Source organism: Acomys russatus, chromosome 4 (genome assembly GCF_903995435.1).
Source record: "Acomys russatus chromosome 4, mAcoRus1.1, whole genome shotgun sequence".
Taxonomy (NCBI): domain Eukaryota; kingdom Metazoa; phylum Chordata; class Mammalia; order Rodentia; family Muridae; genus Acomys; species Acomys russatus.
In genome coordinates this window covers 28,025,343-28,040,251 of record NC_067140.1, presented here as the reverse complement: position 1 = coordinate 28,040,251, position 14,909 = coordinate 28,025,343, and the positions used below count along the sequence as shown (strand labels likewise).

The 14,909-nt window shown below is 48.2% G+C and overlaps 1 protein-coding gene across 1 annotated transcript in view; it reads right to left on the bottom strand.

Moving 5' to 3' along the window:
• Positions 1-14,909, bottom strand: part of Myt1 (myelin transcription factor 1) — a 61,992-nt gene that overhangs the window by 26,049 nt on the left and 21,034 nt on the right. Inside the window, exons 3-8 of the mRNA XM_051144056.1 lie at positions 10,582-10,636; positions 9,574-9,604; positions 5,956-6,018; positions 5,011-5,258; positions 2,897-3,799; positions 411-545 (exon numbers count right to left, since the gene is read on the bottom strand). Of these exons, the coding sequence (XP_051000013.1) occupies positions 411-545; positions 2,897-3,799; positions 5,011-5,258; positions 5,956-6,018; positions 9,574-9,604; positions 10,582-10,636 (1,435 nt within the window). The remainder of the gene's footprint in view (positions 1-410; positions 546-2,896; positions 3,800-5,010; positions 5,259-5,955; positions 6,019-9,573; positions 9,605-10,581; positions 10,637-14,909) is intronic.

Sequence of the window (14,909 nt, the reverse complement as noted above, 5' to 3'; positions counted from 1 at the left end):
AGACTGCAGCTGTGCAAGCAGAGTGCCATGGCACTCTGAGCCTAAGGAAACTCAGTCAGGCGTCTCCTTCCCACTTGGACCCTGCCTCCCAGAGAAGAAACTAGACTCTCCTTTCTTTCTGACTCATGACTCTAAACTTAATTTTCATAGTTTCTGCTTCTAGCTAAGACTAAGGGCAGACATCCATCCACGTCCTAAGCTTTTCGAACAAAGAGGCAACTGTGTGAAGGCCTCCACTTGCCCAGCTCAGTGACGACAGACACCCCCTCCCACAGTCAGTCTGTATTTGTTTATAGTCTTCCGACGCAGGCTGGTGCCTATAGGTGGACACTTGAGCAGACTGTCCCCTGCCTTACACCACAGAACTCTGAACTTTAGCCTTTGGGCTAACCCTGCATGGAGCTACTCACTCTCTGGAGGGATTCTATCCTTGTGGGGACAGCCAGACAGGCTGCGGTGATGAGGGTACAACCCAGTAACATGGCCAGTGCCATCACAGCCAGGTGTCGGACACTTGATTTCACGTTTCTCCACCCTGGAAGGATCTAAAACACATAGGACATATTACGCAAAGCCAGGAGACTGGGAAGGGGGAGGTAGGAACAGTTCCTGTCTCCACTTTTAGTGATCCAAGAAAGGCAGAGGCTGGCAGTGAGGCAGCTCTAGAAAAGCTGCTCCGGAGCCCAGGGAATGTCCCTTCCACCCCACACAGCAGGATGGGACACTAGCTGGAGCCTTGCAAGAAAAGTATCTATCAATACCCCCTGAGAAAAGGCATCCTTGAGACTTGACAAAGTGAAGGAGACACAGGGCCACGTGACATAGCTAAAGCTGTATCGCTGTTAAATACCCGAGCAGAAATTTAAACGCCAAACTTCAGTTGCCAACCTCACCTCGGCAGGCCCGAGTTGGCTAGTAAGCATGGCGATCAGAAGGAAATGGAGGGCCTTCATGATGCCTCAGGGAAATCTATTCTTGAGGGGCCATGGTGGAGCCAGAAATCCAGCAGAAAGAAGGCCTGCCCAGCCTTTCCGGGCTAAGTGTAGGAAGCCAGATTTCTACAATCCAGGCAAGTGGTGATATCCTAAGGGACTCAACCCTATGCCCAACACCTGCCTCGGCCCCAACAGTCCTGCTGTCTGTCCCTCTGTGTGTTAACATGCATATGGTCCCATAACCTAAAGGCACTGTCTAGTGTCCTGTACATCTAACCCTGAACTGCACCTGGCCCCTAATGTTTACCCAAAGGTGAAAGGTCCTTGGTGTTAGCAGGCATCGGTGCCCCACCAAAGCCTTGTCTTTTCTAAGGACCCAAGGTCTGACCAGCTCAAACTCCCATAACCTATTCTTAATCTGTCTCACCTTCAACCTCTACACTCTAGGTACCATTGGCCTCAAGGCCTAAACTTGGAGATACTGACTTAACTCTGCCCCTTCAGATGGCTACCCTAATCTGACTCACCCTTAAGGGCTACCCTCCATGTCTACCTCACCCAGAAAACATGTTCCCAACCAATCTGTTCTCTTACCTCACACACATGAGTAGTCTCAGAGAGTGTGTTCTCGTGTCTCCAACAAATCCCTGGTGAATTCTCGCTCCTGTAATTTTCTTACTGTGGTCTGTCTTCCCATGACCCAAGTGTACCTCCCAGAGCTCCCTACATATATATCATATATGTCCCACGCCTTCTTGGCTCCTGACTTCATTGTCTGATTTACCCTACTTACCCTACCCTTGCTTTGTCTCTCTGTCTCTCTGCCTCTCTGTTTCTTCTCTGTCTGTCTATCTGTCTCTGTCTGTGTCTCTTCTTGGAAGCAGGCTGTGGAAGGGCCCAGAGTTTGATCCACAGAAGAAAGTTTTGCTGGGACAGGGAAAGAAGAGGCTGAAGTCAGGACAGCTGCCTGATCTTAGAGACATCAGGCCTAGAGAAACCTAGGGTAGCTCAAACTTGGCCTACCCAAGGCCTGGCCTTCTAGCACTGTGAGGCTGACTCTCTGGGAAGAAGCTCCACGCACCTGTTCTGAGCCAAGGAGACACTTGAGATGAGCAGATTGCAAGCAGCGCATGGCCAGCCCGCCCTGCAAATTTAGCACCCACGTCAGAACTATGGCTATACCATTTGCTCAGAGTCCACCCTTAGCTCTGACTTCCAGTTTCCAGCCTTCTCTGCTATTTCAGTCCAGACCGAATCCCTTACACTAGCCCAGTCTGACCGCCCTCTTCTAGACATTAGCTCCTCAGTGAAGATATGTGATTCTGTCCCTAAGTCCAGACTTTAGTGACAAATCCAAGTAGAACGTAGAGCTAGCAACAGGCTGTGACCTTCAGGGGAGCAAGGGAGAGATGACTCAACTCAGCTTGACAGTCCCAACTCCATAGAGAAATGCTGAGGCTGACCAAAAATGGCCTCAAAAACAGCTCTCAAAGGTTCTGTCACTGGACAATCCCTGCTGCAGGTTTAGGCCAGGGTGGCAGGATGGTGACTAAGTGGCACAGCAGTTATCAGCCTTCCTGTCTTTCTTTTCCTCTCCTACCTGGCCCATTCACACACACCTCAGCTCCACGCGTCTCTACAGAGCACCCTACATGAGACAGTATGAGCCCACGTCCTCTGTCCTCGACCCAAGCTCTGAGGTTATCTGTCCTAGATTGCTTTCAATTTTCTTTCCACTCCAGCCTATAAAAGGTTATAAGCTATGGCTTCCTGGGACCGTTCATTGGTGACTTCAGTGACCTTCTCGACATCCTCTGGCTGTATAAAGAGGCCGTCATCACTGGTGGCCCTCACTGCAGGCTCATCCCGAAGCCTATGTTTCTCCCCAGCCTCCATCTGCACCCTCAGGAAAGGTAATGGGACAACAGGGTGGGCGATCAGAGCAGGCCACTGTAGCCTACCTTTACTAAAGCAGCTCTTCCTCACCACGTCCAAGGGCTTTGCCACCTTCCCTGGCTCTCCTGGGCCCACATGGCCCTGCTCAGCAGGTGGGCAGCCGGGCTCACAGACAGCTCGCACCTGCTCAGCCTTCAGGGCGATGGCCTGCTCCAGAAGGCCCAGGTTCCCCCGGGTCATCACGTCATACATCTCTGATTCATCGGTGACTGCTGACTTCTGGGAGTGTGCATCCTCATCCTTGTCCTCATCAGAACGCACCTCCACAATGACTGAGTACTCAGGCTTGGAACTAGGCAGCTCTGGGCCTCGGAACTCAGAGGAAGCCTTCTGGGCAGAGGTATGGGAGGTGTCTTCCCCAAAGATCATATTTGGAGCTGCTTCCTCTTCTTCCTCTTCCTCCTCTTCCTCCTCCTCTTCTTCCTCCTCTTCCTCCTCTTCTTCTTCCTCCTCCTCCTCTACCTCTTCTCCCTCTTCCTCCTCCTCCTCTTCCTCTTCTTCTTCATCATCATCCTCTCCCTCCTCCTCACGACCTAGTGCACCTTTCTGCTTACTCGACTCCTCACTAACCATATCCTCCAGAGACTCGGGGCATGGCTCCTGGGAACGTTCACTGGTGACTTCAACGACCTCCTCGACATCCTCTGGCTGTAGAAAGAGGTCCTCCTTTTCACCCTCATCACTGGTGGCCCTCACCGCAGCTTCACCCTGAAGCTGATGAACAACAGTGGAGCCCAACTTAGCTACTGAGACCGAGTCTTCCTGCACAAGGCTCTCCTCAGCAATCTGGCCCAGATTTAGGAGGGACGTGGCAATGATACCCTGGTAGCTGCTGTAGCCGCCCTTGGAGAAGCCAGAAGGGCTTATGGTGGGGTTGGATCCAAAGTGGGGCTTGATGAGGCTTTTTCCTGCATAAAACAAAAATCATCGTGGGGGCTAGAAGAGAATATGGGGTGTAGGGGTGGGGGTGCGGGGGTGGGGGGGGCGATGTCTCCAAGCCTCTGCTCTCAACAGTAGCCAGCCCTCCACCTAGCACCATCTGCCCACCCTCAACACTATAGTCCAGGAAACATGGGAATGAAGCACAAGCTATCCTGGCAGCCTTCCACCTAGATCCAGGAAACATGGAGAATCTATTCTAGCTGGATTACTTTGATGTTTTTCTATCCATGCTCATTTTCCATCATTTATTTTCTCAAGTCAGATATATCTGCATTTTATATGATGGAACTTAAAGAGAAAAAAAATCAGATGAAAAGCCATCTCATAATTGAAAAGCTCTTACATTTTGAAAGGACACGAATTTAAGTCTTTTAAACACAGTAACAGATCTTTTCACTACATGCTGGTCCTGTAGAACTCATAAACCAGTGTTCTCAGCACCAGCAGGAGCTAGCACCCTAAGAGGCAGGTCAGTGGGGGTCTTTTCTACATGGAACACAAGCTCATTGTATTCCATGGTCCATGCGCTCACTTGAGTCCCAAGAAGGAAACCAGTAAGGGCTCAGCACAGACTGTTTCAAATATATGGTAAAACTATCTCAAGTGTTCAAAGTCAGCTGATCCCAGAAGGCTGGGAAGTCAGCAGACTCTGAGCTGCCTTCTTCCTCTCCTGGCTTCTATGAGCAGCCTTCCTTCAGAGGGCTGATTCATCCTAAGGTGAGGTATTTCCTCAGTACCAGCCCTTGGCATCTGAGAAAAAAGATCCAGCGCTGTCAACTCTCAAGAGCCAGGCAGCATGGGCTCTATCTAAGAGCCTCTCACAGACAGAGGCACATCAGCTGTCTTTGTTTCTCATGCACATGTAGACATGCCTCCAAATCAAACTTCTGAGAGCACATGAAAGTGCAAGGTCCATGTACAGATCCCACTTTCCCATTTCTCCCCTGCACACAGTGTTCACACACACTACAGTGCCTCACTCCCGGCCCCCCCATCGTGGGCAGGCCCCTTTTCCAGGAAGCTGCACATGTCAGGACAAGACATTCCTTGTTCTCAAGTCAGCTTTCCACACTGAGCTGAGCTTCCCCGACCGCCCCCCCCCAGCCCCCTCCCAGGCTGCAATTCTCCAGGGCCACACTAAGCAGCCTGTATTCAAAAGAAAAGAGCAACATAGTACCTTCAGCTGTCTGCGGGTGATGAATCTCCTCCTGTCCTGACATCTCAGCCTCAGCCTCCTCCAGGGTTCCTTCTGATTCATCTGAAACAGAGGCCTCCTTCACTTCAGCATCCTCGCTGCCATCGCTGTCCATGCGGTAGCCCTCATCCAGAGCCAGCCTCAAAGGGTGTGACTTCCTCTTGGATACCAGGTGCTCAGCCTCAGCATCCTCCAGCTTTCTCTTCTTGGCCAGAGGGCAACTCTGCAAGCTGAAAGGGAGGACGGATGATGCCAACAGCCAGGCCAGCTCCCTGAGACACCCAGGAGGAGGCCATTCTCAGAGTCCCTCCTTCTACAGCCATTCTCAGCCGGAAGCCTCGAATGCTAATGTATTTAAATTTTTACATCTAATGACACACTTCTAAAAGTTCCCGATTGTGTTTTAAATTGCATTACAGTGCTCCAAGCCCAGACTGCTACCCTCTAGGCCACTCCTCAGACCGAAACCCCATCCCACATGTACCCCAAGCTTGTTTCAGCCCATCTCCTGGGCCCTTTGCTTCTCCACACCTATACCCATCCAGGAATGTGACGCTACAGCCCCCTGGGAAATTTAGCTGACCATAGGGAATGACTGTTCTGACAACTGTAGCTTACATTCTCATGAGCACAAAGCCCGCTTTAAGCTCTGCCATACAGATATACCTAAGACCCAAAAATAGTTGCTCTGGAAAAACAAAGATGCCCAGGACAGGGAGCCTAGCACCACTGTTCAGGGCAGGCTCCTGGCCAGGCTCACCTTGGTAAAGACACCAGAGGAACACAACCCAGTGGGAGGACATTAGGGCTTAGAAGAGTCGCAGACAAAGCAAAGTTTTTAATCTACAAAAGAACCCCTATCTGGGAAGAGAACCCCAAACCTCCTTCCTGGGAGCCTTTGATGGTATTTATTGGCAGGCATCTTACCTTCTATGTCTAGAGTACTTGCCCCGGATGTGTCCTGAGCCAGTACATCCTGGGGTAGGACAGCTGGAGGAAAAAACAGAAGAGGTCACCTTGGGCATCAGAACCAAATGGCTCATCTTAAAATGGACACTGGCAGTTTGCTTAAAAAGTAGTGAAATAACTCAGCCCATTTAAACTATCTAGTTATAACTTTATGAATATGTTTAATTAAAGATCTGTACACACAAGATTAAAGCATCTACTGGGTGGGTTAATTTTTCCCACGGCAGACATTCCACTAGCTTCCGCCAGGCTTTCATGGGGTTTGGGATGCAATTATCCTCTCTACAGGGGCCTCATGGCTTGTCTGATGCAAGTCCAGAGCACAGAGATTGAATTTGTCCATGTCCATCACTGGTGTTGTGATGCCTCAGCATCTGGGGCTATCTATAGTCTGCCCTCTCTTTCTATAAAGATTGGGCTGCAATCAGGAAGGGATCTGTGCAGCCCAAGCCAGAGCCACAGCTTGTGGGAAGGACCCTGTTCTGGTACCCACAGCCTGGTGTAGGTCTCCACTTCCACAAAGGAAAGGAAGCGGTGGGAAGAATCCACTAAGAGGCGCCCGTCCTGCCTGCTACAAAACGTGTTGGATACGCTAAGGTCAGTCCCTGGCCCATCCAACAGCTGGTTAAGTTCAAGAGGATAGATGTGAGACTCTCAAAAGTACATCACCTTCAGCTATCAACATTACCAAACCGGTGAAAACTTCCAAACATGAGCACTAGCTCTGACCACACAGCCCAGCCAAGGGGTCTGTCTACAGGAATACTCAGGTTAGAACAGCTGTAGGGGCACGCAAGGGTCCATCACTGCTCAGAGCTCTGTGGGTGCAAGAAGCTGCCACTAATTCATGGTATTGTGGACCAGTGATGGCCTGTGAAAGGGGACATCAGATCTCAGCCCCTTGTCGGCCAGAAAGCAAAGACAAAAGAACCCATTTCTAGCAGAACTGGCATCATAGACCTGAGTGTCTGTCTAGGATCAGTACTGGTTCTCCTGAAATATGTCCCATCTTCTCAAAGTCTGCAAAGAAAGGCAGATGGGGAGTGGCTCTTTGACCTAAGAAAAGGCCACCCCACCTCTGTCCAGATACCCTGGATAGTTTCCAGAAGGAAATAGTAGAAAGGTGTTTTATCAAATTTCTTCTCCAAATGGGAAATCCTTTCTACCCCTGGACAGCCTATTGTAAAATCCAGGTTCACAATTGCTTTCACTCCCTCAGGAAGTAGCTTGGAGACTTTTCACAAACAGTTCCTTGTTACTGGGATTTAAAGCTGAGGTCACAATTAGTCAATTAATCACTTAGTTCATCAGGCAATTAGGCCACAGCTGCTGTGGAGGCCTGTGGAGGACTGGCACTATCCCAGTGTCACTGTACCAAGTAACTCTGCCTCCCCGCTCAGAAAAGTACAGAAACTGTCACCAGCCAGGTAAGTCTGCACCACCCAGCTCTGAGCCTAAGTGCATGAAACTAGCAAGGCCATCTGGTCAGAAATTAGAAACTCCTTAGACACAGGAACAGGAAACATCGAGCGAAGTGACATGAGATCCGGCCAGGGCCTCCAGATACTGTAATGGGAGCAGACATCAGTGTTGAGCCTCCCAGGGTAATCTGTGAGCACCCAGGAGTGCACACTGGCATGAAAACCCACTTATAAGAACATGTGAGTAGCTGGGCATGGTAGTGCGTGCCTAACAGGCTCACTTGCAGGCAGAGGCAGCCGGATCTCTGCAAGTTTGAGCACACAGGAGTATTTACAGCTGACCGAGGATTCGTGCGCATTAGCTGATAATGCCTCCAAACTCCTAGGGTTGGACATAAGTGGGTGACTGACAAGGACACCAGGCCTCCTGAGTCTGCTCTACATAGTAGGAGTGAAGCCAAAGCCAAAGTGATCCTTCCTCTAACACTTGGTGCCATGTGTTCTCATAAAGTTGTAGGTGTTCACGTGTGCTCTTGGGCAATTCTAGGCAAACAGATATCTGTGTGTGCTCATAAGCACTCAAAAGCAAAGTCCCTGGATCACTCAGTCTGCTCTTGGATCCCATGTAACTGAAGCCAGGATCAGAGACACAGTAGAGATGGAGCAGCTAGAAAGCCAAGGGATGGCTGCCGGCCTCCTCTCAATAGGCACTTTGGATGTGGCTCTGAAGAGTCCAAACACAAGCCACAGGCATCTAGGACCCCAGTTTTGGGGAGAGTCCAAATCCCAGGTCAGAGCACCACATTCTGACTACTCCCCTTTCAAAGGGATTGACTCCCTTCCACTGCGGTGGGGGATAGGGGTCTTGTGCTCACCCGGCCTCTGGGAAGAAGCTTGGCTATGGCTCAAAGAGGAAGGACCCCAGATGAAGAAAGGTGAGCTGCAGGGCACATTTAGGGCAACCCTAACCAGCCTACCGACGTGGCCCTGAGATATTGCTCTCAGCTCCTGCCTCAGCAGAGACTCTTTGTAATGGATGCTGAACTCCACCAAAATACAAACTGGCGTAAATGTCAGTCCCTCCAAGGATGCTAAAGAAAAGCCATTACATCTATTTCTTCTCCTAGGAGCTAGTGTTAAATTCAGGACACGGGAACATTTATAGAGGGCCAAGAGGCCTCACTAGGTCTTTCTTGTTCCAGCCTGAGCTCCTCAGATAATCTTGTAGCAACCACCCTTCAGCCTCCCAGAAGAACAAATATCATTTCCAGAGCTCTGCCTAAGCTATGGGGTAGCCCAAGGCTGAGTGTCCTGAAAGAGAGTAATCCTGAGCCTAAGGGGCATAAATCCATCAGCCAGGAAGAGTCCCACAAGCAGGGATTGACTCAAATGAGTTTACCTAACATCATGATTTGCACATACATATAATATTCTTCTCCCAAGCCCTTTGTGAGTCGAGGTCTCTGTTCTGGCACCCTACAGTGTGAGCCCCACCCAAACATAAGTCTTGCTTGCTTATCAGATCAGAGCAACACTGTCCTGGTAAAGAGTCCCTTGGAGAAGAAAAAGGGCATGCGCCAGTGGGAAACAGATAATAGCACATCCAGACATGGCGTCACGCACAGTTAATCACAGCCCTTGGGAAGCAGGGACAAGTGGATCTCTGTGATTTGGGGGCCATTGTGGTCTATATAGGAAGCTCCAGGCCATCTAGAACACACAATGAGACTCTGTCTCAAAAAACAGAAATGTCCCCACCATAGCCCGTGTACAATCAGCCAAAGTGAGCTATGCATACCATAGGTCATCCCCACATGGCTCTGTGGACAGAAAACACACGATGTCACACTACACGCTTCACCATTCACCAGCCAATGGCACTGTCTGCAAAAATTCCCCCAAAGGAAACTTGTTGTGGTTTGAGAACCGTGGCGAAAGTCTAGATTTCAGTGGGGAACAGTATGAGGGTCACCTGTGGTAGGGACAATTTAGAGCTAAGGAAGAGCATAGGTGGATTGCACACAGCAAGATATGGCACAAGGGAAAGTTGTTTCCTTGTAGAAAACAAGAGTTTGTGGGAAATTTTATAACAACTCCAAGGTTACAGGCAAGGAGATGGTGAGCGGTGCTCATGCCCACAGGGTTACTCTCTTACCTGAGGTCTGCAGCTGCTGTCTCTGAGGGTCCTGGGTAAGACAAAGAGAGAAACAAATACACACAACATAGCACTTAGACTTTCAGAAGAATGTTTCCCGAAAACTATAAACCTAATGATTAAGACAGCTGAGATCTTTCCAAGGACAAGATGTCACCCTTTCCTGACCTACAAGGGCCTCCCCTGAGGTCAGTAGACAGAGCAGCACCCCCCCCAGCTTGCTCTAAGACCCCTACACACACACACACACACACACACACACACACACACACACCAGAGTTTTCAGAGAAGACCTGATAGTCTCTCCACCCTCAGGCTCAGGGTATCATCTCTCTCTAATTGCAGATAGATGTCAGCTTTTGGCAGGAGATACTACCTACCAGACCAAGTTGGACAAAGACCAGAACCAACAGAGACGTGGCCTGTCACAATGATGGTCACTAGCTACAAGATACATAGGAGTCCAACCAGAATAGGCAGCTCTCACATATTTTCAAAACTCTTGGATACTCTGTGAAGCCCAACAGGAAGCTCCAGGTGAAAGAGTTGGGTTGGGGGGTGGGGCAGTGGGAGTGGCCAAGCAAGTAAGGTTCAGTTTTAATAAACAGAACCTAGCCCCTCCCCTGCACGCACTGTCAAGTCTGCTCAACAGCCTCCGAATACCCACCAGCACCAATTGTGATGTCTGGGAAGAAAGGGGCCACTGACCAAAGGCCAGGAGTGGCCAAAGGACTGGTACTTTTCCTTTCCAAGTTAGGCAGGCTCCTGGCTGGACTTTGCTTTCTCTACTCCTGCACTGGTCCCCACATTTCTGCCTGAGGGAAGTCTGTATGAGCCGAAAAGGACTTCAGGAAACCCTTAACTACTGCACTGAGGAACAGTTGAAGAGCCCTGAAGTTCCAGGAGCCTAGTATGGACCAAAGGCTACCAGGAAGCTGAGCATCTCATGATGTCGACAGTTTCAGAGAGGGCAGCCAGGGGACCAGGCCAGACTGCGTTGGTACTCACCTCGGAGGGTCTTAGACCGTGTGCGGGCTCGCTTGTCATCGCTTTCTAAGCTCATCTGCAAAGAAAATCAAACACAGTGTTAAGAAGCACCCAAGGCAAGTATCTGCCATGTCCATCAGGGACACTTGGTCATCTTTTGACTTAAGTTTTGTTGATGGCAGGAAGGGTATCTGTCAATGACAAGAATGGGGCCAAAAGAACCAAGCTAGGAGAGTATTGGGGGTTCTGCTGGGCAGAGACCACCAGGCTTAACAACATCTCCTCCATACCTCCTAGTGCCTCACAGTGCTCCCCTGACACTGCTCCAGTTCCTGTCTGCCCACAAAAGCCACAGCCTCATGTGCATAGGTATCCCATGATTCAAGGGGCTCCTGGCATAAAGAGCAACACCCACTGTTTATCTTACCAGTCATGCATGAGGGCATGTTGCTAATACAGATCCAACCGCTGGAGATGGAACTGGCCTTAAACACAGTCCAGGGCCTGGCTCTCATGGACATCTCCTTCCTACTCGACACAGGTTTTAATGTTCCTAAGATACTAGTGTCATATTGATAGAAACTGGTGGCCTGAGCAACACTGGCCCACATGTCCTCTGGCCTCTAAAAGACTGCCAAGTCCATTAGAATCCTCACGCACCTAGAGAAGCCTCTGTACAGCTGCTGCCCTCACCATGATCCTTTGAGAAAACCAGGGAAGAGCTACTATGAAGGTGGCAGCCATAGGTAGGGCACACCTGAGTGTTGGGGGTTGGTCTGATGTGTTTTGATGCTAATTAATAAAAGCCATCACGCATGGTCAGGGCAGATGGGATAGGCGTGGCGAAGGTTCCCAGGCTGGGGGAGACAGAGAGGATCTTGGGAAGAAGAGAATCCAGAGGAAAAAAGAGGAGAAAGAAGGCCGCCATGGGTTAGATGGAAGAGAAGCACATGGCCGGCATGGATGGAGGATTTGGCCCAGATGAAGAACATTAGCAAGTATGTGGGATTACGGATGGGAGTAGCTTGATAGACATTATTAGAAGTAGCTGGCATGGGATTGGGGCAGGTATCCCATATCTACCCCACTATGCGAAATAGTTTAAGGGATTGATATCTGCCCTGCCCCAGGTTAACTAAGGCTTATTTTAAAATATAAGAAGTGTCTGTGTCTTGATTGGTTGCTAGCGGATTAGAAAATACTGCTGTAATAATAAGTATAGGCCTAATAATACACATTATTAGGTCGTACTGATAAATTAACAACAAGTGGATCCCTCACCCCCAACACCTGAGGATGAGGTGACTCCCCAAGTGGGTGGATCCGTATCTTGAGTCACCACGGCAAAAATGAAAGAACAGATAAAATACTGGCAAACTCTGTGACATAGGAAACACTCCTCTTACAGACAGCATGACCAGGAGGGGCAGGTGTGTGCCCAAGCAGAGTAGTGGCCAGTCCAGAGGTCACTGCCTGTCTCCACAGTCAGGAAAGACAGGGGGCAAACCGCCGTCTGTCCCAAGCCATAGATTCCACCAGGACAACAAAGTTCTGTGTAAGTGGTTTGGCGAAAGAGAGGAGGGGGGAGGGGGGAGGGGGGGAGGGAGCAAGAGAATGGCATGTACTGCAGAAGGAGGGAATAGCTAGCTAAAGACAAAACCTCTACCTTGCCAACTAGGAAGAAAGAAAACAGAATTAATTCCTCAGTTGGCAGATGAAATTCACGAGCGAGCTCTCTCATGAAGCAGTTAAGCACACAACAATTTATGTAATTTGTTAAAGAAGAAAAATCAAAACCAGGGTAATTTATGCAACCTGTCGGCTCCAGGCTGTGGAGCACAGTGCTGTCAGCCATTTGTTTATTACAGCCATAGACCAGAGACAATTGCTATAATTTCTATTTTTAAAGCAGAGGCTCCCCGTGGGCCAATGGCTCACATTTAAAGTAAAGAGAGGAGCAGGTGTCAAAGGGACGTCATTACATCGACTGCACTGAGCCAGCACACACCTCCTTCTGAGGCAGGGCACACAGCGCATCTGATTGCCCCATGCCTGTGTCAGCTGAAATGTAATCTATAGCTTTTTGTGTCAATTTTCCCAAGGAAATTGGCAGGCATTCTGCTAGATTAAAGTATGCCTTGGCAATTTGGATTTCCTGTGGATAAATTATTCAAAAGGCAGAGACTAGAGAGGGTTACAGGGATGTGTAATGGGCATTGCGTGCACACTGTGAGGCCCCATTGACGGAGCCGACAGCTGTGGCGCTCACTGGCCTGAGCACATTGACGGAGCCGACAGCTGTGGCACTCACTGGCCTGAGCACCCTTCTCTCTGCGAACTGCTTGCATCAAATACTCAACGTACGACAAGTTCTCTTTGGTGTGCATAGCTTTGATGTAAGAGTGAAACTCCTGACGCTGTAGGAGAGTAGCCAGACTTTTTAACATGATGAGAGTATGTTTATAGGACCTGGATGGCCTGTGAATTCAATGCCGAGGGACGATTTTCCTCTCACTTTTGGAACTGGCGGTGGTAGCTGCTGTAGAGGCATCTGGCAGAATATGTGGGCGATTCATATGCTTTACTGGGCAAAGCACTGCAGAAGATATCTACAAGCATCTTACGTGGAGGTAGTATACCCATTAGGCCATCGTGCCCAGGGAAGCACTGTGCCTAGCACGGCCCAGACTCACGGACTAATTTGTCTGGCAACAGACCCCAAGACTTCCTGCTTACTCCATACAGGATTGGTCCCTCCCTGCCTTCGGGGCAACTTCACTGATGCAAAGGCAGTGAGATGCTTCTTGATTTTTTTCCCTTGATTTATTTTTTTAAAACCGTTTACTTCTTTCAAGCATAAACAGGACCTGTTTTTGCACAACCCACACACGATGAAATGGCCTCTTGCCTTGAGGGTGAAAGAGTCCCTTTGTTGAGACAGATGATCTTGCCCCACTGTGAGATCAGGGATCTTTCTCAGGAGCAACATCTGCTCTGTGGCTCTAACATCAGTTTCATACTGCTGATACGGCACGCCTTTAGTTCTGACATTTTATCAGTTTTACCTTGTATAAGAATTGGAGAAAATAACTTCCAAATGAAAACACTTTGTGTTCAGCCATAGCTAGTACATTAGCCTGAGAGAACTACCTCCTTCCAGGCGCTAAACTTGATTTCTCAGTACTATTCTTAAAACTGGTCTCACTGGAGGGTGTTTTTTGGTTTGAACTGTTATGCATTGCTTTAGTAAAAGCAAGACCAGTCGTGCAGGCTCTTTTTGTTGTTGCATGTACACAGCTGTTGGTTTATTCAGCTGCCAAGCTGGGGAAAAGTTTCCTTTTAAGTGAATATAGAACAATGCATTCATGACCAAGTCACTTTTATATACAGAGAAATGAACCCACTATGGATATAGAAGCATCAACATATTTTAATTTTCAGATCTTTACCTATTTCACCCCCACCTCCTCTGAAAAAGGGAAACAGGTTCCTTTAATGTTAAAAAAAAAAAATCATTTCACAGAGCATCTACTAAGACAAGTTTCTGATCTACTGTTATACTGATAGCGTGTCATTTTAAATCAATAATCTTTATGAACACTTTTTCTCTACTAAAATACACCCCTTTATCCTTAAGACAGGACAAATAGGGTTCAGCAGCCTTTACTATCCTAAAATATGCTAAATTTTACACAGTTACTATTCCATTACTGTTTCAATTTTTACTTACATTTTGCTCTCAGTTGTGGGGAATACAAAAAAACTAAAATGAAGACACACACATGCACACATACACACACACATGCATGAACACGCACACATGCACACATGCACACCCATGCATGTACACGCACACACACATACACACAGCTTGTTTTGACTTAGATGCTCAGTTATCCAGAATTACACATAAGTTTTACTATTTTAGGTTATATAAAAAGATTTAACAATCCTATGCATTTTCCATATGTTGATACCTGTTTTCGCTCAAACAAACGCAGCAGGACACCTTCGTAAGCACATATATTATCCTTATCCAGATCCCCCTACACAAACATGCACACAAAATGTTGAAAATTAATCTACTCAGAAAACAATGCTGTTAATAAAACTCTTAATTTCAGATCAGGATAATTTTATAAGAAGTTTCTTTAAAGTTGGAGGATTTTTGAAATGTTTGCAATAAATGTTGGAAGTGCAAAAAGTTCTGTTCCAGAAAATTAACACAGGTAAAATATTTTAACCATTTTGCAGTTAATACTAAAAACACTAATTCCAGAGAAAGTTGGTTATTTATATAATCTGAATACATTTATTTGAAAAAGTCTTGATACGAAGATTTAAGAGAT